Here is a 25,062-nt window from a genome sequence, read left to right as displayed (position 1 = left end):
AGGGTGCCACTTTTTTTACTTTTCAAATATCTCTCAAATTATTCAACTTATCGGCAACTTGACTGTGACTACCCTACTACCCTACTCCCAGCTACGACTGTCTCTACATGAGCTCATACAAGTGTCTCCAGACTGTTTTTTCTATATCCACTCACCTCACCAACCCCCTCCCCCAAGGTCCTCATCCCCACACTAAGGTCCTTTCTCCTCAAAGAACCAGAATATGCTTTTGTAAATGTGATTTAGGTCACGACTGTCTTCTAAGCTCTTCATTAGCTATCAATTGTTGTTATGATAATGATCAATTATCTTAACATGACCTAGAAGATTTTATAGGATCATGTACCTACTTCTCCAGGTTCTTCTCAAGCCATTTTATACCACATGTCCTTTTCTCCAGCTAAACACATCTTCTGCCAGGTCTTCCAAAACAATGTCATTCTTCCGACTGCCTCCCAACCTTTTACCTGCTATTTCCTCTACTTAGGATATTCGTCTCTCCACAATCCCTCATCTTCTTCTAAATACCCCTCTCATCTTTGCAAACACAGCTCAAAGTATCTTAGGGAATTCATCCATATGCCCCAGACTAGGTCCCCCCATATGAACTCCCACAGTTCACTGTATTTCCATCTAAGGCTCATGTCTCGGTATATGGATACAATTTTTTAAATTAATATTTGTCCTTCTCACTTGATAATAAGCTCTAGGAGGCAACTTTCACATCTGATTTTGTTCACAACGTTATCATTAATTCCTGAACCATTTATTAGTATTCTACTCAGTAGTGTATTGGATGGATGGACAGATGTTAATTTGTGATACATGAGAAAGGGCTTCTAGGTTCAAATTAATTTTGGGATATACTGAATAAAACAAATTTAATCAGGCTTCCCCCCGCCTCTTTTACTTATTTATTTATTTGTTTGTTTGTTTGTTTGTTTGTTTGTTTATTTATTGCTTTCTTTCATAAACTGCTGCACGTTAGGTCATCTCAAAAAGGGTTGTGATATGCAGATATCACTAAAACACTTGATCTTGGTATATTTTTGAGGAACATTTATAGGAACAATTTTTGTGTAGCATACTGTGGGAAATGCTGGTAAATAAGATCCTGAATAAGGACTAATTGGACAATATTTTATAAAACAAATATTTGAAAGATCATAATAGATGTTATCAAACTATACAAAAAAGCTGAGTATTTTCTAGTATAGTTAATTATCCTTTACTACGCGAGCATTATTTGTATGCATAACTATATAAAATATTTTAGAAGATAGAAAATAAAAAAATTACTCAAAACACATTAAATTTAAAAAATATATTTCCCACTTTAAGAAGATAAATAATCCTAAACTTTATAAAATAATTAGACTTTTCTTCTCAAATTTGAACTTCCATTTTAAAATAAATGGTCAATAAATCATAATCTAATCCTATCCATTTCACATTTCCTGAAAAAATAAACTAGGACAATTTTTCTCCTTTGCTGTTTTGGTCTATTTCACCCTACATATAACACATAAGAATGATGTATTTGATGGAAATTGGAAACTTGATGTGTCTTCCTAAATTAATACTATATTAATTTAGTATCATCAAAATGTATAACTGCCTTTCGTTTTTAATGAGAGTAAAATACGGAACAATAATTAACATACAGTCAGCACCATTACAAATTCTGAAATCCTAGCAAGGAAGGATCTTAATTATTTCCACAACACTTAATACATGCTAATAACAATAAAGAATCATTAAATTCACCAATGATTGTAAAGCATCCGTATTGAGTAACATTGTGATATAAAATGTCTTACCCTTTGGAACTTTGTCACTTTTCTCAAGTAATTTTAGTGTTGTCACTGAAGTTTCAGATTTGAATTCTTTGCCATCTTTCACTTCTTTGCCATCTTTCACTTCTTTGCCATCCTTCACTTCTTTGCCATCCTTCAATTCTTTCCCTGATTCTTTTAATTTGGTATCGATCACTGTTAGTTTGCTTTCAGAGCTTGACTCCTCTGACAGCTTAAAATCAGGCAATATTTCTTTTAAGAGCTCCCAAACTTTGTCCATATATCCTGGGCTTTGAGAAGACACATCAACATTAATTTCCAAATTAAGCTTTTCCCTCCACATCAACAAACTACTGACAGGAAAAAAATCAACTTACTATTTCACAAGACTGATTTCAATAGTGACATCAAGTATTAGTTAAAAAAAACCGTTATGTGTTCCTTCATTCAATAAGCTTTGGTTGAATGTCTGCTGTGTGCTGGGCTTTCTTGACAGGAAGAGAACAAAAAAGGAGTTCTGGTTCAAGATGGAAACACACAAGAATCTTGAACTGACCAATTCCCATGAACACCCTGAATCTACAGCTACATACAGAACAATTTCCTCTGAAAAAAAACCCCAAACTAGCTGAGCGATTCTTACACATTTGGTGAATGTGAAAAAACCCACATGATGCAAGTAGGAGAGGCTGAGAAACAATCTCGCCATAAATCCTGCAACTGCAGGGATCGCACAACTCTGAACTTCCCCCTGAAGAGCAAAGGGTTTGAAACTCACATCTAGCACCCTAACATTTAAGACCTTCCCCCGAGAAATGACTCCTCAAAATATCTAGCTTTGAAAGCTCACAGATGCATCCACAAGATGCAAGAAGCTATAGCAAACTCAGAAACAGTTCTTAAAAGGCTCACACAGAATCACCCACCCCAGGGCCCAGAGCAGAAACAGCAGACTTTCTGTGAAAGAGGTTTATTTGTTATCTTAAATCACTGGCTTGAGGGGCAGGCTTCTAATTAAACACACAGCTAAGGGCCAACTGCAATCCTCTCCAGAGACCCAGAGGGCAGGCACTATTTTCATGCTCCCTCTTTGCCATGCATCATCCATTTATGATAAAAACTGTCAACAACGTGAGTATAGAGAGAACATACTTCAACATAATAAAGGACATATATGACAAGCCCATAGCTAACATTGTACTCAATGCTGAAAAGCTAACGCTTCCTCTAAGATAAGCAACAAGACAAGGATACCCACTCTCACCACTTTTATTCAATATAGTATTGGAAGTCCTAGCCAGAGTGATTAGGGCAACAAAGAGAAACAAAAGGCATCCAAAGTTGAACGAAAAAACCACAAGTCTCAACATTTGCAGATGGCCTTATATTACATATGGAAAACTCTAAAGACAACACACACACACACACACAAACTGTTAGAACTAATAAAATAATTCAGTAAAGTTACAAGATATAAAATCAATATACAAAATCTGTTGTGTTTCTATACACTAATAAACTATCAGAAAGATAAATTTTAAAAAATAACCCCATTTACAATGGCATCAAAAAAGAATAAAATACCTAGGAATAAATTTAACCAAAGATGTGAAAGACCTGTACACTGAAACCTATAGGACATTGATAAAAGAAATTGAAAAGACACAAATTAATGGAGAGATATCTCATGCTCATGGATTGAAACAATTAATATTGTTAAAATGTCCATACTACTGAAAGCCATTTACAGATTCAGTATAACCCGTATCAAAATTTCAATGGCATTTTTTTCACAAAAATAGAAAAAATTGTCTTAAATGTGCATGGAACTACAAAGACCCCAAATAGCAAAACTAATCTAGAGAAAGAAGAACAAACTGTAGGCATCATGCTTCCTGACTCCAAACTGTATTACAAAGATACAGCAATCAAAATAGTATGGTATTGTCATAAAAACAGACGCATAGATCAGTAGAACAAAATAGAGAACCCAGAAATAAACTCACACATATGCAGTCAATTAATTTATGACAAAGGAGCCAAGAATATATAATATAGAAAAGATAGTCTTCTCAGTAAATGGTGTTGGGAAAACTGAACAACCACATACAAAAGAATGAAATTGGACCACTATCTTACACCATACACAAAATCAACTCAAATTGGATCAAAGACTTGAATATAAGGCCTAAAACCATAAAACTGAGAGAAAACACAGTCAGTAAGCTCTTGGTGTTGGTTTTGGCAATGAGTTTTTAGATTTGATACCAAAAGCAAAGACACCAAAAGCAAAAGTAAACAAGTATTGCAAATGGAAAGTGTTATTCTTAGTCAAATACTGGGATGCCAAGTAAATGGGGTAAGAGAAGTGACCACTGGACTTGACATTAAGATCTTTGTTGACCTTCAGAAGAAACATTTCACTGGTGTGGTGGAGAATGCAATATGTAGATGATGTACTATAAAATCATACACTTTTACTAACCAATGTCACCCTAATAAATTTAATAAAAATTAAAAAAAAATAAAATTAGTCAATTTTTTATTATTATTAAAATGGTCTCCTTAAAATTATGAGAGTTTGTGAACACTTTTTAATTTTCATGTATGATTCTAGCAAGAGACAATTCACAGTTTGTAGTTAACTAATTTTCTAGTTGTGAATTATTCTGATCTCCTCCTTTGTTACCATCTTCTCATAGACTTCTGATGATTTCATGTCTCTGGTATCTTTACTGACTACTGTGCAGGGAAAATTAAGGTAAAATATATAAGGAAACAGAATTCATCCTGAAATTCTCAAGGAATTTTACATAATGCTATAAAATGTTATTTGCCCAAATGTTTTGTAAAATGTAACATTTTTTGAAAATTTCCTAGACTAAAAATGTATTAGTTAAAGAAACCTTACTGGGGAAGAAAGAAAAAAATCTATGAGTAACTTAATGGTCAAACTTACTGGAGAGAAATGACTTCTGGTAACCATCCCGTGAGTGCATGAATAACTGTGAACTCTCCCAGTTCTCTCCTCTCTGCTTCATGGATGCTAACAAAGCAAATGCACAATAGCATAGTTAATAAAATTTGAAAACACAGAGAGGTATATTAGACATAAGAATATCTAATAAATAGTGATATAATAATAAATGTAGGGGTCATACTGGTTATACATTACAGCACAAGAAAATACTATTCCAACAGTCAGATGACTTGTTTTGTTAAAGGACTTAAGTAGATCCAATGATAAAATGCCATGTCTATTTACAAAGTATACTTATAAGCTTTGTTTTAAAAGTATATACAATTTTTTAAAAAGATATAAATTAATGTTATATAAATATTCATACATGTTATGTATTTTAATATGTAAATGTAGATAATACATACATGTTATATGTCCAATATATTATCATATTGTTCTTTTAAAAATGGAATAGTGTCCTTTATCTTTCTGGTTTCAGTTATTATTCTAAGATGCCTATGAGGCCATGTCAGTCTCATACATGGCAGGTCAAGGTCAAGATGGGCATCAGACATCCTTAATTAAATCCTTAGATAATTTCAGAGAAACTAGAAATATCTGTTCTATCCTGTACAAATGAGTGGATCTACCAGCATAACAAAGTAAGAAGAATGTGATTGGCCAAATATCACTGTTCTCATTGTAGGTCTTTTATTATTTTTTTTTTTTCTGAAGTGATCATTCTATTTATATTAACATATAAATGCCATATCCCTATTCTGCCCAGGAGTCATAGTTTCAGTCCACCATATGCCAAAGGTGGTGACCAATGAATTTATGTGTCTACATATGTCAAAGATAACAAGTATTTATTGGGATAATTCACAATCTAGTCTAAACTCCTTTGTGGATAATCACACTTAAGAAGTGACTATACAAACCTCATAGAAATAATCCTTTTTCCTTTGCGTAGCTCAGTGATATTGAAACAATTACTCAATGTTAGGTTTTAATGTAGAAAGCTAAAACTCATGACAAATAAAATCTGAGAAAAACGTGTAGACAAATATAAATTGTACCACGTAGTGCACATCTCCCCTAGAAAGCCTAGGAAATGTCTTACATGTAGTCTGACCCTTTATTTTTAGGCTGAGTTTATTTATTTACTTTTTTAAAAATAACAATAATTCTATTACTCAAGTTGCTATAAAATTCTATTGAACTATAGCTTTAAGAAAGACAAAATACCACCCCAATTATTCAGGTCATACATTCAATGCTTCACTGCCCTTGCAGCTCTAATTTTCAGAACTTCAAATGAAGACCGACAATTAGGAACATTGTTTTTTTTCAAAAGAAACACACATAGTTTTCATCAATGTGAATACTTGGTAGTATTCAGCTACCTAAAAAGATCTGGGTTGAGTTTTTAAAACAACGTTGAAATTAAGGGCTGCAAGCTGGGTGAAACAAATTCCCAACAGAAAACTGAGGGTTAGTGAAAGAAAAGAGACATAGAGGATGACAGTAGGAGTGGCTGTTTTGTCATGTAGCGCTGGGAGAGAAAAAGAAAGGGGAGCCTAAAGAAAATCCACAAAAAGGAGACCTGGTTTCTGATGGACAGTTCTGTGTTTATAGAAGGGGACGGGGCTGAGCTTTGAGCAAATGACTGATGTGGTCTGTGAAAGCATATGGGTGTGTGCTGTTGGTGAGATGCTATGGCACAGAGCAAGGCAGTGGGGGGCAGGGGGTGTCAAATTCAAGCTGGTGCAGAGTAGGTGAGCATTCTCCCACCAAGGAAAGACACCAACCAAGTTGCCATGCATTGGCAACTCCAGCATCTAAGCTTTTTTGCATTGCTAGGGCCAGGATGGAATGAGCACAGGTTTCTGTGAGTGGAAGCTAAGAGAATAAACACAGCAGGCTCTCATCTATGTTGCTGCACAAGTCATGAAAGAATGTAAGACATAAGTAGATTTCACAAGAATATTGAAGAAATGTGAATGGTTCTCATCATGAATGTATTAAAAAGGACCAATGTTACCAGAAGCGTGAGGAGCACATTGACATCCTTCAGAACAGTTCAGAGTTTTCAAGACTAGTGTTGTGGTTACAGAACCTAAACCTTTAACTAGATTCCAGTATATATTATTCAGAATTTAGATAAATCAGTATGTTCCCCTACAAAACAACTTCTCTCTATTAAGCTGAAACATTATTTTCTATGATTGACTTTCCATTCAAAGTCAGAGAACATTGTGTACAGAAGTTTTTTGAGTATTTTTACTGGGGGGAATTTTATTTTATTGCTGGCTAACCCAATATTTCAAATTAGTGGCTTTGGCATATTCATTTTTATATGAGAAAGTTTACATTGTTTGGAAAGAATGCTTTTTTTAAATTGATGTTTTAAAACATAAAGCTATGGAATATTGAGGTGGTAGAGTTGTTATTACTGTGGTTTGCCTTTTTGTTTTCATACAAATGAGTGACAATTCCACATTCTACGTACTCAACATTTGCCAGCTTAATGATAGCTTTACACAAAAGCATTGGCCAGAGTTCAAATTCACAAGTTGTAGCTGGAAGCAATAGATTGTTATCTTCATCAAAAGGCAGAAAATCATCAATTGTTATCTTTCTCCAGCAACCCTAAAAATGAAAACAAAGAAAGATACTATCAATGATTTATATTATTTTCTCTCGTATGTTTTTGGATACTGCTGACATTATTGTTTACTGTTTTATAATTTTAACTTCTTACATCTAAAGACTGACATATTGGTTTTCAATACTACTTTGGCTGAGAATTTTAGCTTATTATTTTATTTAATGTCATTATGGCATATCCAAATGAGGTCATACATGACCATCCTTATGTATGAGGTCTTGTAAGCACATTCTTGGGTGCCCCATCTTACATAATGCAATAAGTTAAAGGGTTTCAAATAGCAGAGCCAAAACATTACACAACCATGGATAAATTTGGGCATAATTAAATAACAATATAGTCATAATGAAAATTCTGCAACTACAACTTAAGTAATTATCATTTATCCTGAGAGGCTTAGTGATCTTATGCTTCCAATGACCATGTTACTCCTACTCCTAATTAACTATCTAGTTTTTTTAACTTTAATACTTTAATTAATAAAATCATTATGTTAACCTATAGGCATATTACTTCATAACTAAAAGCTTGCGATAACATTAATGATCGAGAGCTCAAGGATTTTTTCAACTTCAGTTTTACATGTGAAATATTATTATGAATCCATTCCTTTGCCCAAGAAATATTTTCAGCAGTGATACAAGCATTGTGAATCCAAAGACTGACATAACACAGGGCCTATACCACTGAATTTTTATAATTCAATGAAGGAAGAAATACATGTAAACAATATAAAATACAATATGTCCCAAGTGCTCTAGGACTAGAAAAGAAAGTGTAACTAATTCTTCTGATGTCTTCACATGAAGGTGGCATTTGTACTGAAGAGTCAAGGAACAGTATATTTTCCCCAGGTAGATAGGAGCAATAGGGTGAAAAATGTTTTCTTGGTGTGACGTTTGTAACTATGAACTCACATTGCTTTATTTAGTGGTTATTTCTTATATTTTTCTTTCCTAATAGATGATAAATCAAAATGGAATCCTAAGAAATGCTCAAGAAACTCACAGAAGGACAGGAAAAGGGAAACAAATACAATAAAATCACAGACTTAAATCCTAATTATATCAAATATAAAGTACACACAAATTAAAACACAAGAGTAACTTAAATATACTTATCAAAATTAAGAATTTGCATATATTTTGATAAAAAGATTCATGATACATGCAGAAATCCTAGAAAAAATATAGTAATGCAAATGGGCAAAAATATATACACAAAGATGCTATTTTACAGCGTTGTTTGTACTGGCACAACACTGGTCATAACCTAAACGTCAACATGAAATTAGCAAAATATGCATTAACATTCTTACATTCAGTCAATGGAGTGCAAGGTAGATCAATATATATTAGCCAAAAAATGTACATGGTTAGGAAAAAATGCTTGTACTACATGATCTTATTGTTACTAGTAGGTTTACATATGTTTATAAGAAAAAAGTTTAGGAGGACTTACAGAAATCATTTACTATGATGGTTTAACTAGGTAGAATCCGGGAACTTTCATTTTCTACTTGGAACATTTTAATAATGTTTGAACTTGTTTTATTAATACCATGTAAATGTTAATAATAATGAAAAAAGAACAAGAATGTTTTTATTTTGGAAAAAAGTAATTGAATGTTAGAAAAATTTGCCATGGCATATATCTTGAAAAGACTGTTTCTCAAGTTTAAAGAACCACAAAAATGTGGCTGGCGGGGGGGAGAGTTTCTTTCACATGCTGGACAGCAGGTTCTGCCCAGAGACTGATTCAGGGGCTTTGGGTTGGAGGGTGAGAGACAGCATGGATGGTGCTGATGCTGGTGGTTTTCTGTACCTGACAGTTTCAGAAACTGAATTCTACAATAATCTTGTACCTTAAAAGTATAAGGATTAATCAGAAACAAAAGTTAATGCACTTTTTTATATCAATGGATTGATGGCAACTAGGGAAAATGTGTGTGTATTTTCTCTGTTTATTCAGAGACAAATGAAAGTGTTGGGACAGAGAAAGGCTGCCAAGTGCAATGCATATTTCAAGTGGAGAGCAACAACTTAATTGCTTCTTTGAAGGAGCCAAAAGAATGCTGACGTTGGAAAGTACCTGATGAGACTGTATTTGGCCCAGTAGCGGTATTAATCACTGCAGGTTAAATAAGAGAGAAAACTGCTTTGTTTTATAATGCTGTTATTTTTTCTTTCTTTTTTTTTTAATTAAAGTTTATTAGAGTGACAACTGTTAGTAAAGTTACATAGATTTCAGGTGTACAATTCTGTATTAAATCATCTACAAGGAATTCTTTTATGAGAAAAAGGATAAGCTGGTGTGAAACTCTATACTTGACATGTTATGTAGAGAGGCTCGGAGACAGATTGGTTTGCCTTGAAGAACTGATTAAGGCAAATGCTTCATGGGACAATAGGAAAAAGGGAGAAGAATAGAAGTAATAAGGCAGAGAAGGAAAATTGTTTAATAAGAAAAAGGTAAGAAAGCATCAATAAGTTGAAGATAAAAAGAAAGTGAGGAGGAGACTCAAGGGATACAAGATGTGACGAGGGAGGAAAATCAATGTAGGGTAGAAGATGTGTATTATATTATATTTATATAATAAAATATATAATTATATATTAAGTATATTACATTATATTTTTATATTGTAATAATATAAAAACATATATTCAGTATATTATACTGAATCAAGTAATAGAAAGTAACAAAGCATATTTTTATGAGCACTTTCTTAAATATTTGTTATGAAAAGCAAAGGATAGAAATGTAAATAGTAATTAGAATTGAAAGAGAAAAAAAATCAAAAATTAAATTGTGTATGTCTAGAAAAGGACAAAAATAGAAGAAAAGGAACAATATAGTTTATCTTGTCAGAAGGAATGTACTAATTCTTTACTACAATATATATATATATATATATATACACACACACAGATGTTGACTCAGCCCTACCACCTGGAAATTATGTAGGAAAAGGTAGAACTTTCTGCCTCTAGCCCTGAGAGTACATATTTCTACCAACCAGAAAACCAGGCAGCCTTCTCTCTATCACATGGGTACAGTCTCTGAGACAGCCAAGTTCTTGTTTTCTGCCCTTGAAAAACTGCATCTATTTATTACCATTGCTACCAGGATTATTCTATATCCTTTCAAGGACTGTAATTCCAATTTTAAAGAATGGACCAAAGTGGAGGAGGACTAGTGGGAGAGTATTGTAATCTGGCTTGTGTATTTACCTTACGAAAAGAACTACAGATTGGATCAATATATGGATATAAGAAATACATGTTGAAGCAAAGCCTTGGTTGGAGAAAGCATCTAGAGGATACTAGCTTCTTATATATGTTTACATATAATACTGAATAAACTAAGTGATGGAGTGCTGCATGCTCCGTGTCCATTGCTTTGGAGAAGAATGAAGCAAAAACAAGAGGGGGTGGGCCAGGGCTTCAGACAGGGTAGAGGGTGAAGGCTTCAGAATGAGTGTCTTTAACACTAAAACCAGAAGATACTCAGGCATTGGCTATTGTGTTCTAAAACAAAAGTTTATTACCCAAATATTCCATATGTAACCAAATTAGCATTCGTATAACAACCACATATAAAGAAAATAGACCTCAATATTCAAAGTTACCTAAATTATAAAACATACATATTCTAAATGAGTAAAATTCTGAAATGCAAAACCCATCTAAACGAAAGACGAATCAAAATAAAATACTCAAGAGAGGGAAGCTGTGGTAGGAAAAAAAAAAAAAAAAAAAAACAATGATGAGGACCAACACCTTGTATATAGAGAATAAAGGATAAATAATTATAAATAAGTGTTCAAAGATCAATACCAGTAAAAATCTTTATTCAAAAAATGTATGTGCCAAGAAAACACTGACACAAAAGTACTAGGTTGATTTTGTTCTAAATATCAAAACAAATTATGAATTTACAATAATTAAAGCTATATCGTATTTGAATAGAATAAAAAACAGTAGAAGAAAACAGTGTCCAGAAACAAACACAAGTCCATATTGGAATTTAGTGTATGATAAAAATCGTTTTTAAGATCAGTGAGTAAAAGGTAGAACATTCAATATATACTGCTGGGGCAACTAGCTGAGATTCTGGAATAACAAAACAAACCAGTTCTTTATTTCTCATAATAGATAAAACAAATTAAATGCCCAAACATTAAAAAGGAAAGCAAGGAAGGAAGGGAGGGAGGGAGGGAGGGAGGGAGGGAGGGAGGGAGGGAGGGAGGGAGGGAGGGCGGGAGGGAGGGAGGAAAGAAGGAAGGAAGGAAAGAAAAAAGAAAGGGAGGAAGAGAGAAAGAGAGAAAAGGAAACTATTATAATAGTATTGAGAATGTACTATTTCTCAGGACCTTTGCGAGTTTCTTTAACATAATTACTACACTTTATCTTCACCTGTATTTGTCTATGACGTGTTTTCTATTATCTTGAGAAATGCGGTCCCTTTGCCTTTGTGTGCAAGGGACCCTGAAGCCCTCACATTGCCCAACAATTCACCAAGAAATGCTGAGGGCCAGCAAAGCTTTCTCTGTCTAGTGAACAAGACTATGGCCATGCACTCCAGCACGTTGCGTACAAAATAATCCATATGGAACCAGTTGTGTCCCAGTGATCAGCAATCTAACAGCATTCCCCACGAGTCATTTCTTAGATGAAACCAATGAGGAAACGGAAGTCACTGCACATGAGGTTCAGTCTTTCTGACTGTCACCTGCCTGGCCCTCTTCCCTCAAGAGCTACATTATCTAAAGAGATAAGTTAAATGATCACATCAGAGTGAGATTTCCAAATTGGACTAAATACATTTTTTTAAATTTCTGAATGTGAGGAATCAATACAGTTAAAGATAAATAAATCACATTTTCTTTGCAAAATGGGATATAGTGTTGATAAATGTCGACCGCTATCTGGAAGGAAATTTGAAAAGAAGGATATAAGGAAGCAGAAAGAGAGGAGATGGGGTAGGGGAGAGAAACTTGACAGGGTTCTTTCAATGTTCTGATGCTGCATTGACATTCTTAATAAATTCTTAAACACCACCTCAAGTTTAGGCAAATTTGCAGATGTGGGGGCCAAGTACACAGGCTTTTGTCCTCTTCACTCTTCCCGTGTTTACCTTCTTTCTATAATCCCTCAACTCTATCCACCTTATATCTACTTTCTTACCACCATATCCCCCCTCTCTCTGCTCTGCACACATTTAAAACTCTAAGTCTAGTCCATCTAATCTGCCTCCTGATTGATAAATAAAGAAGATAAAGGAATTTAGGAAGTTATTTTTTCTTCTAACAACATTTTGACTTTCAAAGTCTACTGTTTTGCTGTGAATATTATAAATAAATACACAAGTAAATAAATAGCCAGCCCCAAATCCTATTTTGGATATCTGAGGCTAAGATTACCTTCTTTACCTTCACCTTCCCACTGCAATGAGCCTATTATCTCCTAAGCATGGGTTCTTAAAATTCTCCATCTCAGGACAATAGATGGCTTGGGCTCATCAAGGAAAAAGTTATGTTCTTAGACATGTAGAATGGAACGGTTAACTTTTCATACTTTTTCTACTCCCTCAAATGTTCAAGAACATTCTTTCTCATGTACTTGACCTGTCACACAAGACCCCGCGCTCAGAAGCACCCTATGCTTGGTTTCAAGTATCGCTATCACTGTCCTGAAAATCCTAACAAGTTTTGAATGAGGGCTTCTGCAAATCACATAGCCGGACTCTGGGGCCTTTAGAAAGAGCATTCCACTATTAAAAATCCGAAGGTGTCTAGTATAATCATAGTAGATTGCTAAATGTGGTGTGAGTCTATTTTGCCATATTAACCAAGGGCATTTTAATTCTTCATCTGTACATCCTACCATCCCATTTGCATGCAGAGGTAAAAATTTTCTGTGTTGGAGTAAGATTTTTAACATGAAAACAAATCTCAAGTTTAGAGCAACAGTAACAAAACAGGATGGGATTAGGCCCTTCATTGGCAGCAAATGCCAGGAGATAAGGAGCAGATCAAGCTCAAGCACTCCCTCATGCCCATGACCCTGAGACCACATCACAGAGGACAGGGTGAGAGAGGCAGGTGGAGACCTACCTGTCTGCACAGCCCACATACCTGAGAGGCAGAAGAGGCCCACCTGTCTGTGGTCTGGGCAGCACCAGTTTAAAAAGCACAGGAGACTGGATCACAGGAAAACAACTATGTTTCTTATTAATCCAAAATTACATATGTGGGATATTTCCCCCCAGTAGCTAAACAACTGATATCTTGCATAAATTGCATCATTTTGTATTAGCCTAGGTAACAGCACATAAGGCAAATATATTTCAATGTTAAAGACAATTAATGTTAAAGAATATTAATGCACATGAACATGAACTTACCATCCAGTAAAGTTTTACAACATACTTTCCATAGCTATTGAACAAAGGCATGTGACCCTTCACAGCCTTGCACAGAGAGTATATGTGTTCCCAGGGTTTCCAGACGAGAAGAGGGGGTTCCCCTGCAGTCCCTTTAAAATAATTGCTCAAAATTCCCCCGTTGAATATCTTCCAAACTTCATAGATTTCGCTGATAATCCATCTCATCAACTAGAGACAAAAACCATTAGTGTCAAGTAGCTATTTTTCAGTTGTTGTTGCTGTAATTTAGGGGGAAAATCATGGGAAATCTACTTCAAATAGTAATATTAAATTCTATATGTAATGAGTTCCACATTTTGATTTCTGACCTGCAGAATAAAGTCATAGATCTTGCTTTTATTTTCAGAAAGTATAATCATATCACAAGCTAAAAAATATATATTAACCACACTCGTAGCTAAGCTCTGTCTTCCAGAATAAACTGTCAATGACCTCCATTTGACATTGACTTTCATTTCAGCTCTGTGTGTGTGAGAGGGAGAGGAAGAGAAACAGAAAGACTGAATGCTTCTGAGAACAATGATGATTTTATGATGGAATTAACTTTTTATAAATGAGTGAACTACTCTTCTGTACATGTTGAGAAGTTTGAGAAGATGATCTCTTTTATGTCAATAGGACCAATCAGACAAGAAAGGAAACATGAGAAAAAATTAAAATCATACTTGAATGTACTCTAAGCTCATACATCACGTGTTGCTCTGCAGGAGCTGAAGTTCTCCAAGTGCAACTCCCACGTGCAGAGCTTTTAACAGGCAGCAAGACACAGTGGGAGCTGGGCCTCCGACGAGAAATAGGGACCAGGGTTCTAATCCTCCTTCAGGTCTTTCTGTTCTTGGGTAAATCATTTCAGCCTAAATTGTAATTTTTCATCTATTAAATGTTGATTAAACTGTCTATTTCCAGCATTTTTGTGAGTAATAGAAACAATGCATAAGACATCTCCAGTTCAGAGTGGGTGTTAAGTAAGGCCATTACTACTCTCAGTAGTATTGGGTTTTCTGAAATATTCATGCTGTGCTTTACTGCCTGGCGTGTGCAGAGATTAAATTCTCACTTGAGAATGACCTGTTAAGATTTATGTTTTTCTTAATTTACATTATCTAAGAAATTTCTTGAAGTTTGGATAAGTTGAAAAAGGCAAATCAGATATCCTCTTTATATCTGAAAATTTTCCTATAAAATATTTTATACTTTTCTTTCCTTGAAAAAAAAAAAAAGCTAAAGTCTGTGTATGTTTCAGAATTCATAAGTAAGCATATTTTAGACTAAAATATATGATGTAAAACAACTTGGAGATAATTTTAGTATGCCAATCAGTACAACCTGGTTGAAGAAATAAATATTTTGATTTCAATATTGGTCAAGATATTAAACCTAAGAAAGACAAAGTGTTTGAATCAATAATGACTAAGGCCCACTCCTCTGACTGGGTCTCAGGAGAAAATAAGCAAAAAGCCTCTGTTTCTGATATAACTACCTTAGGGGAGTGGAATAGGACTGCTGATGGATAAAACCCAGCCAGGGTGGGAGATGGGGAGGTGCATCCCCCCACACCACAGGCAGTAGGACCGCTGTGCTGAAAATCTGATTTGTTTAGATGAGGTGCTGCAATCAAAGTGCTCCCGTGCTTTCCCCACATTAGTAAATCAAACAATATAACACCCTACTCCTGGAGAGTAACTTGATGTCAATTGCTAAGAAGGTGGGTCTGGAGGAGAAATGCCTAGATTGTGAGAACCCAGCTAACCTGGGCAGGAGAAGAGGGGTACAAGCTAAAAAAGTATGACATTATATGCTGATACTAACATTTGCCCACCATTTACATGCTAAACTCAAAGAGACTTCTGTTTCGCTTTGAATGTCTGGCATATTAAATAATCAGTTATACCAAAACTTAAAGGTGATCAAGGGAGAAATGAAACTGACGGAATTGTTTAAGCATTTTGCAACAAGGCCTTTTGCAAGGAGGCCCTAGTTCATACTTCCCTACATACCTCACTGCAGAATAAATGTTCATTTACTGAAAACAAGTCAAACAGGATTTCGTGTTTCACAACTACTGGAGTCTGAAAATGAAAAAAAAAAGATGTTATTTTTTAGGGAATGTAGCTCATGTGCTATAAATAGGTCAAACCTGATTTCATTTCTCACTACCAGCGGAATCAGAAGAAATACAAAAATGAGCACATTATTCCGTAAAGTAACCCTATTTGACATTAAAAATGTAATGGCTATAAAATATATTTTAACATACAAATAAACTGTTATAAGGTATAATATATGCAGGTAAACTTAGCATACATATACACATAAATTGAGTGTATAGTGATTTAAAATTTAAATTAACCACCCAGCTTAAAATTGACAGTTAACATCTGGTAGCTGGAAAAATAGCTTCATCTTGGGATGAAAAATATTAATTGTAAAAGCGGTTTAACTTCTTGCCCAACTTTAAATCCTGATACTTAAAAATAAATAACATGATGGTCATTATTTAATTAGTATATGTCTAAAGTTGCTTTTATGTATTTAGTCCAGTAAGAAATAAACATAATAAGGAAAACTATGACTTGTAACTTTAAAATAATTAATTAAAATCCATATAGAGCTAATATATTTAACATATTAAATTAACATAAAAATGATTTTGTGAAATATTTTTATGGAAACTAATGCCATCAATTACTCTTAATCGTCTGGACAACTAGAATCTTGAAAACTCAATAAAATGTATATTTTTTTTATGTCTGAGAAAAATTTACCTAAAACTACAGTAAGGCCTGAATTGACTCTTATGTCCATAGTTTATAAACATAGTAAGTTTTATATATTTTTATTCTGATTTGACTGATTATGATGCAACACTTCTTAAATACCCATATGTTTCTGCAAATACCTATGTGCATTAAAATTAATTATAAAATATATTTAAAATGAATGTATATTAATTTTAATTTTAATTAAATAAAAATATGTTAATTATATTGATTATAATCGATCAATTAATTATAATTTATTATCAATTGAATAATTATTGGATACCTAAAGTTTAAAAAGTTAGACTTAGTAACACGCTGACAAATGAAAACAAGGAACTAACAGTTTGTATAAAACACAAATATTGAGGCAGAGGTGTCTTCAGTGGTATTTTAGCATTTCCATCCCTTATACCTACACTTGGGGCAAGACTAATCTTCAGACATCTTACATCTATTCAATATAATCAACACTTAAGGGCCTGGGCCACTGATATCTGGTTCTCAGAAATAAACAGATCTGATCACTCACTCTGTGATCAGGGCTTGTTTACCTTCTTGGTTAGAATGGTCCATGTTGACTGATATTTTAAATCCAGGCTTTTAAGTTGTTTAATAACTTAGCTTCTCTCTGACTTAAATCACTCCCTCTGACCTCATCTTTTGTTTTGAGTGTTTCGGGTGTTTCTAGGCTATACTGTGCTTTTTAAATTGTGTATTGCAATTATTTTGTGATTCATGAAATCATTTTAAGGGGTCAGGAATATATATATATATATATATATATATATATATATATATATACACACACATATGTGTGTATATATGTGTATATATACATATGTGTGTATATATGTATATATGTATAATGTATATACTCATATATATACACACACATATTATTGTGTGTATATATATACACATATACACATTGTTACATGTATACATTACGTATATGGTCAGGACTATACATCTATCATCTGTCTATCTATCTATCTATCTATCTATCTATCTATCTATCTATGGAATATAGTAGAGTGAATCTCACATAGAAAGGTCATTATTCTTTTGCAAAATTTTTGTCTAAACTTTATATATGTCCATATTTAATGAGTCTCAATGTAAAATGAGGTCCTAGACATTAAAACTTGAAAAACACTATTCTAAGACTTTCCTACCTAGCTACACTTTCAGTTCTGGCTGTTCTGGTCTATACTCCAACATGATGGATCAAGAGAAGGAGTCAGTGCAGAGGGAAGTAGAGGTAGATGGATGGCAGCATTAAAATAAATGTAGGTGGAAATATCATAAACAAAAATGAATGGATTTATTTTTAATACAAGTGTATCTCTCAGAATTAAGGTATGCTAAAAAGAAAGAGAGATGGTTTATAAAACTTTTCTACTTATTTAAATTTACAATACTCCTGCTTCATGGAATTCATATCCCTTATTTGCATGGAATGAAAACTCTGAATTTCTATTGAGCAGAGCCTGAATATTATTAATAATACATTAATATTAAGTGCACTATATTGACATCACAGAATTTGTATTCTTTATGCCAATGTTACCTAACAGTATAAGTAATTTAAAGGCATGGTTCATGCATATTTGATTTCTTTCATTTAAAATGTCTTACAAGTAAACATTCCATAAGTACTCTGATGAACAGAGATATATATTTTACTTTCATATTTTAGTAAATATAGAGCATGACAAAAAATGTATATACATTTAAGAAAGGAAAAAAACTATTAAAATTGTGATAATATATACCGATAACAAAAGATGAATACAAGTCATGCGTATACATTTTTTTGGCACCCTTGGTATTTTTGAATTTAGGATTACCTGACTTTCTCAGCTAGAAACAGTAATTAGAAAATATGGTGGATAAATTGTAATTTCTGGCATTGGTAGCAGTGCTTATCAAGGCTAAAAGTTTTAGGAATAAGATCACTTTGTGCAAAAATGGGCATTAAATGGATTCCATAACGTATGGAAAAATTAGCTCCATCACAACCATTTGACTAGCTAACTAGCAACTAATTTATCCTACTGCTTTTCTATGCATTAAATGAAAATAATAACAGAATCAAGAAGGAAAAAAAGGCATTCATGATTAATTAAACCCTTGGAAATACCAAATATATTCAAATGACCATTGCTACTAGGAAGGTAGACCAGTGGATCTAAAGCTTTAAAGTACCTAAGTGCTATTTAAAATGAAGGTTTCCTGGGCAATGTCCCAGTCAATATGATTCGAGAGCCTGGGCATGAGGTCCAGAAATGAAGGGAAATGCCCTTGGGAAATGCTTCAACAATCCCTGAAATAGAGAGATCCAAGTGCAAATCTCTTGGACTGGAAAACTAATGCTAATAAACACTAGAGTAAATAGACCTTCAAGCCACGTAAGTTCCTGCTAAGAAGCAGAAAGGAGTAAGTCTGTAAGAAATTAAGGAATAACTTCTCACAACATTTTAGTCTATAATTGGACATAATGGAGAGAAGAAACTTGAGGCTCTAAATAAAATCTCAATATTCCTGAAGCCAGTATAAGAAATATTTAACTATTTCTAATTTAAATGCCAAAATGTAATTACTTATTACTACTGAATACCACAGAAAAAATTACTCTAAATTATTTTTAAATACAAATTTTTCATAACTAGCATATGACATCCCATCATTAATACATATTTTGGTTAATAAAAATATTTCCTACCTGATTAATTAAAAAGTCCTGTGGACGTTTCCAGGAATAAATTTTCAATGATGGTGGTAATTCAATCTTTCCTTCAGGGTCCTCAAAAAAATGCTATATAAAAAATATATTGAGTTTTATCTCCCTATGGTTTCATTAAAATAAAAACAACTCAATCCTAATAAAATTAGTAAATGCATAGATCAGATCAATAAATGAACATTTATAGAGCAACGTGTGTGTTTGTTTTCTAGCTAGTCATGAAGTATTTGGAGAATACTGAAGTTAACAACATCGTATTTAATTCATGAAACCTTGTTTAGTAGCATTTTGATTGCAGAAGAAATAGTGCAAACAAGGATGAACTACTTTGGTATGTGAACTAAGTGTAGAGGGAAAACAGTTTTGGATGGGCCAGATACGGAAATACTTTCCACTGAATTTTTTTTTTTATACCTAAATAGAGAAGATTGAAAAAGTTTACAAAATTGTCATTTGTTAGTATCATAAACAGGGCTATATGTAAATGAAATGTGTACTTTTGATCTGACTTTCATTTATTGTTTTAATTAAACTTGTGATTTTGAGATAATTATATAGTCGCATGCCATTGTATAAAATAATATGGAGAGCTTCTGTGTTCTGTTTCCCCAATGGTAACATCTGACAAACGATAGCACCACAGCACAACCAGGATATTGACATTGACACCAACCAGATACAGGACAGTTCCTTCCGCACGAGGATCCTTCCTATGCCCTTTAATCGCCACAGCTACCTTGCACCTCCCCACTCCCTAGCCCTGGCAATCACTAACCTGGTCTCTATTTCTATACTTTTGTCATTTTGATAGTGCTATACAAATGGAATCACATAGCACGTAACCTTTTGGATTGGCTGTTTTCCCTCTCTGACTAATTCCTTGAAGATTCAATTCATCCAAATTGTCGCATGTACCAATAGTTTGTTCTTGTTTGTTGCTGAGTAATATTCCATGACACAGATATTTGAAATACATCTGGGATGTTTCCAGTTTGGGGCTATGACTAATATAAGTTGCTATGAACATTTGTCTACAGGTTACAGGTTTTTATGTGAATATCAGTTTTCATTTCTCTGGGATAAATGCCCAAGAATATAATTAATTCATTAATTTTTGAATCCCTAGTATAGGTCAATTAGTGAGCTCTGGAGAAAGAATGATATCTAAATATCTATTCTCAAATGCAGCAATCTAGTAAACTAGAGAGACTTCAGGTAGCTACTATGTAAAAGTTCTCACAGCTCATAAGGTAGTTGAGCGAGAGGGGTGTCGAGATCCTTATAAGAAATAACATGAAAAGTACTAGGAGTATAACCAAAATACTTGAGGAATATCAACTATCTGTATATAAAAAAAAAAAAAAAAAAAAAAAGGTAACTAAATTTCACCTGATTGAATGGAGATGGGGCAAAATAAATAGTGTTTTGTGATTTTCATGGTAATCATATTTTTCATTCTAATGCTGGTTTGGCCTCAGAAAGGGGTTATATTTGAGGGCATTGTCTAAGTTTTAAATGTAATAAATTTGATGTGCATCTGGAGCATGTGGTTTATTGTCACAGTTAAGAAAGCGGAATAATTTGAATGAAGACAAAGGCAACCCCAACATCTAGTCAAAATGATCAAAGAATGAGTTTTTGAAAAATAGACTGAGGTTTCCAGGAGCTGTATTTGACTTCTGGGTCTCCTTCACATTATTTATTCCTCACAAATATTAATTTAATTATTTTTAAACTCCCCTATCTGACAATTTAAAATCAGAGTTACCTGTGGTTCTGTTTCTATTATCTAATCCTCTTGGTTTTCAGTTGCTTGGTTCTGTTTCTCTTTATGTCTGGTAAACTTGTTTATATGATATACACTGAATATAAAAATTCAGAAGGCTCTAAATAATAATGTCTTCCTCCAGAAAGGAAGATTTTATTCCCTTCTGGCAGGCAGAGTACAACATGAACTTGACCCAGTCAAGACTGGGCTTCAGCATTTGGTAAGGCTGGTGTAAATTTGGTACACCCTTCCTCAGTACAGAATGGCATAGCTATCATGGGGTACTAACTGAAAGGCTGGAGTGTTTATCAGGGTCTCTTCACCTTGGTGTCCCCTGAATTCCAGTTGCTTGCCACAGCATCATGAATTCTTTTCTCAGTTATGCAGCCTCCAAGCAACTGCTTTTTACTCATTTGCTCGGCAGAAAAAGCTTCACACGCATAGCTTAGGAGTTGAGCTAATATCCCCAAATAAAATCATATTCAAAATTTTCAAATCACTGCTCTGTAGTTATCTCTGGGATTTTGGTTCAACTTCTGGCCACTTTGGCAGCTCCAGACAATATCCTCTCTCCCTTAAGCCCTATGAAACTGATACAAGCCCAAAGACACTACTTTCTGCTTGGCCTCTAATTACCATCCCTTGAATTAATAAATGTCCTTCAAACAAATAAACAAACATATAAAAGTAAGGCAAATATGAGGCTCATCCTAGCATAATTCCCTTTTCTCCAGGATTTGAGCCTCTCACATTAAGTTAATGGTAATTTTTCCATGTCATTTTGCTTTAGGTGTATTGCTTATATCCACCTGACAATACATCATATATTACTTCTCAGATTAATCCACCCCTTATATTCTTTCATTGCCATCACCTAGCTGAAGTGAGACCTGATTCTGGAATTGCAGAGAAGAGTTAGTTCATCAGAGGCTGACGTACTGATCACTAGCCTCACATGTAAAGAAGTGGCCTTCTGTAAAATTCCAAGGATATCTGGTACAGTTTGATGCTTAAGGCAATTAATCCTGGTAAAATACACATGTTACATTAATATATAAATGTCCTGGTCAAATTTAAATGGTAAAATATAAATCATGGCTAAGAATCAACAAACATATCATAGAAATGTAATCACAATGCGTGGAGTATCCAGCACTCACTCTAGCAGACAGACTGTTGCTTCCGGAGCCGTGAATGCTGAGGTTGTAGAACAAAACTGGGGGGTGGGGAGCAAGGTTCTATCTCAGATGGTACCACTTTGCACTGCTGTAATAACCAGGGCTTGAAGTGATGCTTAACTGCTCCACTGAGGATTTGCACAAGCTAGGTACCTTCCTATTGTAAATTCACAGCCAGTGTCTGTACGTTTTGAACTGCTGTTAAAAATATGGCCATTTTCATTTGAACCCAGAGAGTTCAAAAGCCCTTTGCATTTAAAAGTTCCATAATCTACCTAGGTATGGTACAAATAATACATTCCCTCACACATTGGTAATTTGTTCTCAGAGTCAGCAATTTATGTTTATTGAATAACTTTTGTAAATTGTTGATATAAATCGTGAAGTCTGTGAATCTGTATTTTGTGAAAAAAATGTAAGTGCTAATAAGTACCGTTTCAGAGTGCTCTATGCAAATGAAGATACCAGAGTTCAACGTAGCCACTCTGTAACATCTCTTTTAAAAAATCTTTCCATCATCTCCAAATAACAGCTCACAAGACTGCAGAGGTCTCTCAGTTTCTAACTACCATCTCCAAATGCCTTGTTCCCAACTCTGTCCAAAATCCACTAGCTAACCTGTTCTATCAATTTCTCCTTTATTTAATTGTGACTCTTTGGTCATTTCTCTCCTCCAACTTACTGAAATGTGATTCACCAAAGCTCAGGACTAACTAAGGACTGGAAAGACAAGGTAGGACAAAAACAAAATTTATCTTTTGAATGGAAGCTGTGGAAAAGAATGAGTATACGAACATGTTAACAAATCTTGCTTCATTGTAAAATTAAAGACCCAAATGGAATCTAGTCACAATTAAGTTTACTCACAAATATAGGGCTTTTTCCTGTTTTGTCCTTTTCTTTTCCACCTTTGCCTGTGTCCCACTTTTCTGCATTTATGTCAGCTTCGTTCCATTCTGGCCAGATAGGGAATTTCCCCTTCTTCTGCTCAGCAGAACTGGCTGGTACATTACTGCCAAAATAGTACTGACTAGAAACAGAGAGGGAGGGAGGTGGCTTAGTTCTAATTAAAATCTCTGAGGTGAAATATTAGATAACCGAATGCTTATATTTAAATATCCTGTCAGCAGTCACTCTAAATACATTGTTCAATACAGCCATACCTGTGGCCAGGCAGAGTTAGGGTTCTAAAGACCAAAATACCCAAAAGGCACAATTCAATAAAAACATTCTGAGCATTAGTCCCCACTTTCTAATAGAAGACATTCATCATAAACATGTAAGACACCAGAAAGGGGGATATGAATATAAATTTCACATTTAAAGAAACTCTTTTACATGTATAATACTAGTAGCTTTTTGAAGATCAGTACAAATATAATTTTGATTTTCCCTATATAAAAGTGCTACGTGATCATTATTTTAAAAGAAAATTTAAAAATACAAATTAGATAAATGAGAAAGTCACACCCAATCCATTCTAGAAACCATATTGTTAACAGTTGTCCATTTTCTCAGACTAATGTACAAAGACTAATGTAAACTCTACCGATACATCTCTTCTTCAAAGATGACATCATTTAGCAAATTCTCTTTTATAGACTGCTTTTATTCACTTATCCGTATATTTTTTAATAATTCACACCCCTAAATATTTATCTAAGTATGAATTTAATGATTGCACAATGTTCTATTATATGAGTACTGCCTTTCATTTAGCTAAGCTCCTGTTTTGGAAATTTGAGGGTTTTGATTTACATATTTTTTTACTATTAAAAACAAGATAGTAGTGGCTATCCTGGTTGCCAGATATTTGCATATGTTATTAATTATTTCCTTAGGATAGCTTTTAATAAAGAGACGTACTATACCAAAATATCTGCACATTTAAAGTTTATGATATATTTTGACTAATTTTCTGTAGAAAATTTGGACTTGTTTTATACTCTCATCATTAATATGTTATAGTTTCATATCTCTAAACCTTCACTTTTTCTTCATTTTCATATTCATATTTCTCAAGGAAGATTTTTTTTTTTCTTCAGCCAGATATCAGGCAGGAAAAAAGCTAGCTTTCTTATATCTCTCTGTGCTTAGGTGGACTTTCTTATACACTTTTTAAAAGAGAACTAAACTCTTGGCGAGCCATGCCTTTATGAAAACTCCCTTTCCTCATTTGGGTCGAAGACTTTGTCCTATATATGTTAAAATACAAGGTTCTACTGTCATAAGACTGCTAAGCCTTCTCTACCGAAGCAGCAGTTTCAGCTTAGAGCTGTGACACTCTGAGCTTCAGTTCCCTTCTCATTTCTGGATCCTGAAGATTTTTGTTTCTATAGGTAGGCATTTATGGATATTATGATTATTTCCAAAATCTTAATCACCATCTTGATGGAAAAGACAGTTTGAGAATACATACATTGTAAGTAGCATGTAAAAAAATAAGAGAGAAGGATGACCAGACCAGTTTTCAGGGGAAAAGGGAAAATTTTCATAATATTAATAGAAAAACCAAGGCATATAATAGTATATTATAGTATCTCTGTTTTATTGAGTCTTGACACAGATTACAAATAAAAAGAAATTGGTGATTTTGTATCCATCAAAACCATGATAAAATTACCTCATTTAGGAAGCTCAAAATCTTTAAAGCTATTTTTATAAAAGGAAGATCTAATTTCTTAAAAAATAAAGGCCCTGCTGAAATTATGTTTTGCCTTCCTCTTCAT

At 33.9% G+C, this 25,062-nt stretch overlaps 1 protein-coding gene across 1 annotated transcript in view; it reads right to left on the bottom strand.

The window, feature by feature from the left end:
• The window catches only part of ADGB (androglobin), a 140,820-nt gene that overhangs the window by 97,723 nt on the left and 18,035 nt on the right, over positions 1 to 25,062 (bottom strand). The window contains exons 2-8 of the mRNA XM_074333688.1: positions 23,201 to 23,363; positions 19,367 to 19,459; positions 15,877 to 15,948; positions 13,838 to 14,047; positions 7,271 to 7,410; positions 4,756 to 4,842; positions 1,821 to 2,086 (exon numbers count right to left, since the gene is read on the bottom strand). Coding sequence (XP_074189789.1) covers positions 1,821 to 2,086; positions 4,756 to 4,842; positions 7,271 to 7,410; positions 13,838 to 14,047; positions 15,877 to 15,948; positions 19,367 to 19,459; positions 23,201 to 23,363 — 1,031 coding nt within the window. The remainder of the gene's footprint in view (positions 1 to 1,820; positions 2,087 to 4,755; positions 4,843 to 7,270; positions 7,411 to 13,837; positions 14,048 to 15,876; positions 15,949 to 19,366; positions 19,460 to 23,200; positions 23,364 to 25,062) is intronic.

The sequence above is a fragment of the Rhinolophus sinicus genome, linkage group LG05, assembly GCF_036562045.2.
Source record: "Rhinolophus sinicus isolate RSC01 linkage group LG05, ASM3656204v1, whole genome shotgun sequence".
Classification (NCBI taxonomy): Eukaryota; Metazoa; Chordata; class Mammalia; order Chiroptera; family Rhinolophidae; genus Rhinolophus; species Rhinolophus sinicus.
The sequence above is the reverse complement of the archived record's forward strand: the minus strand, read 5'-3'. Positions and strand labels throughout refer to the sequence as shown.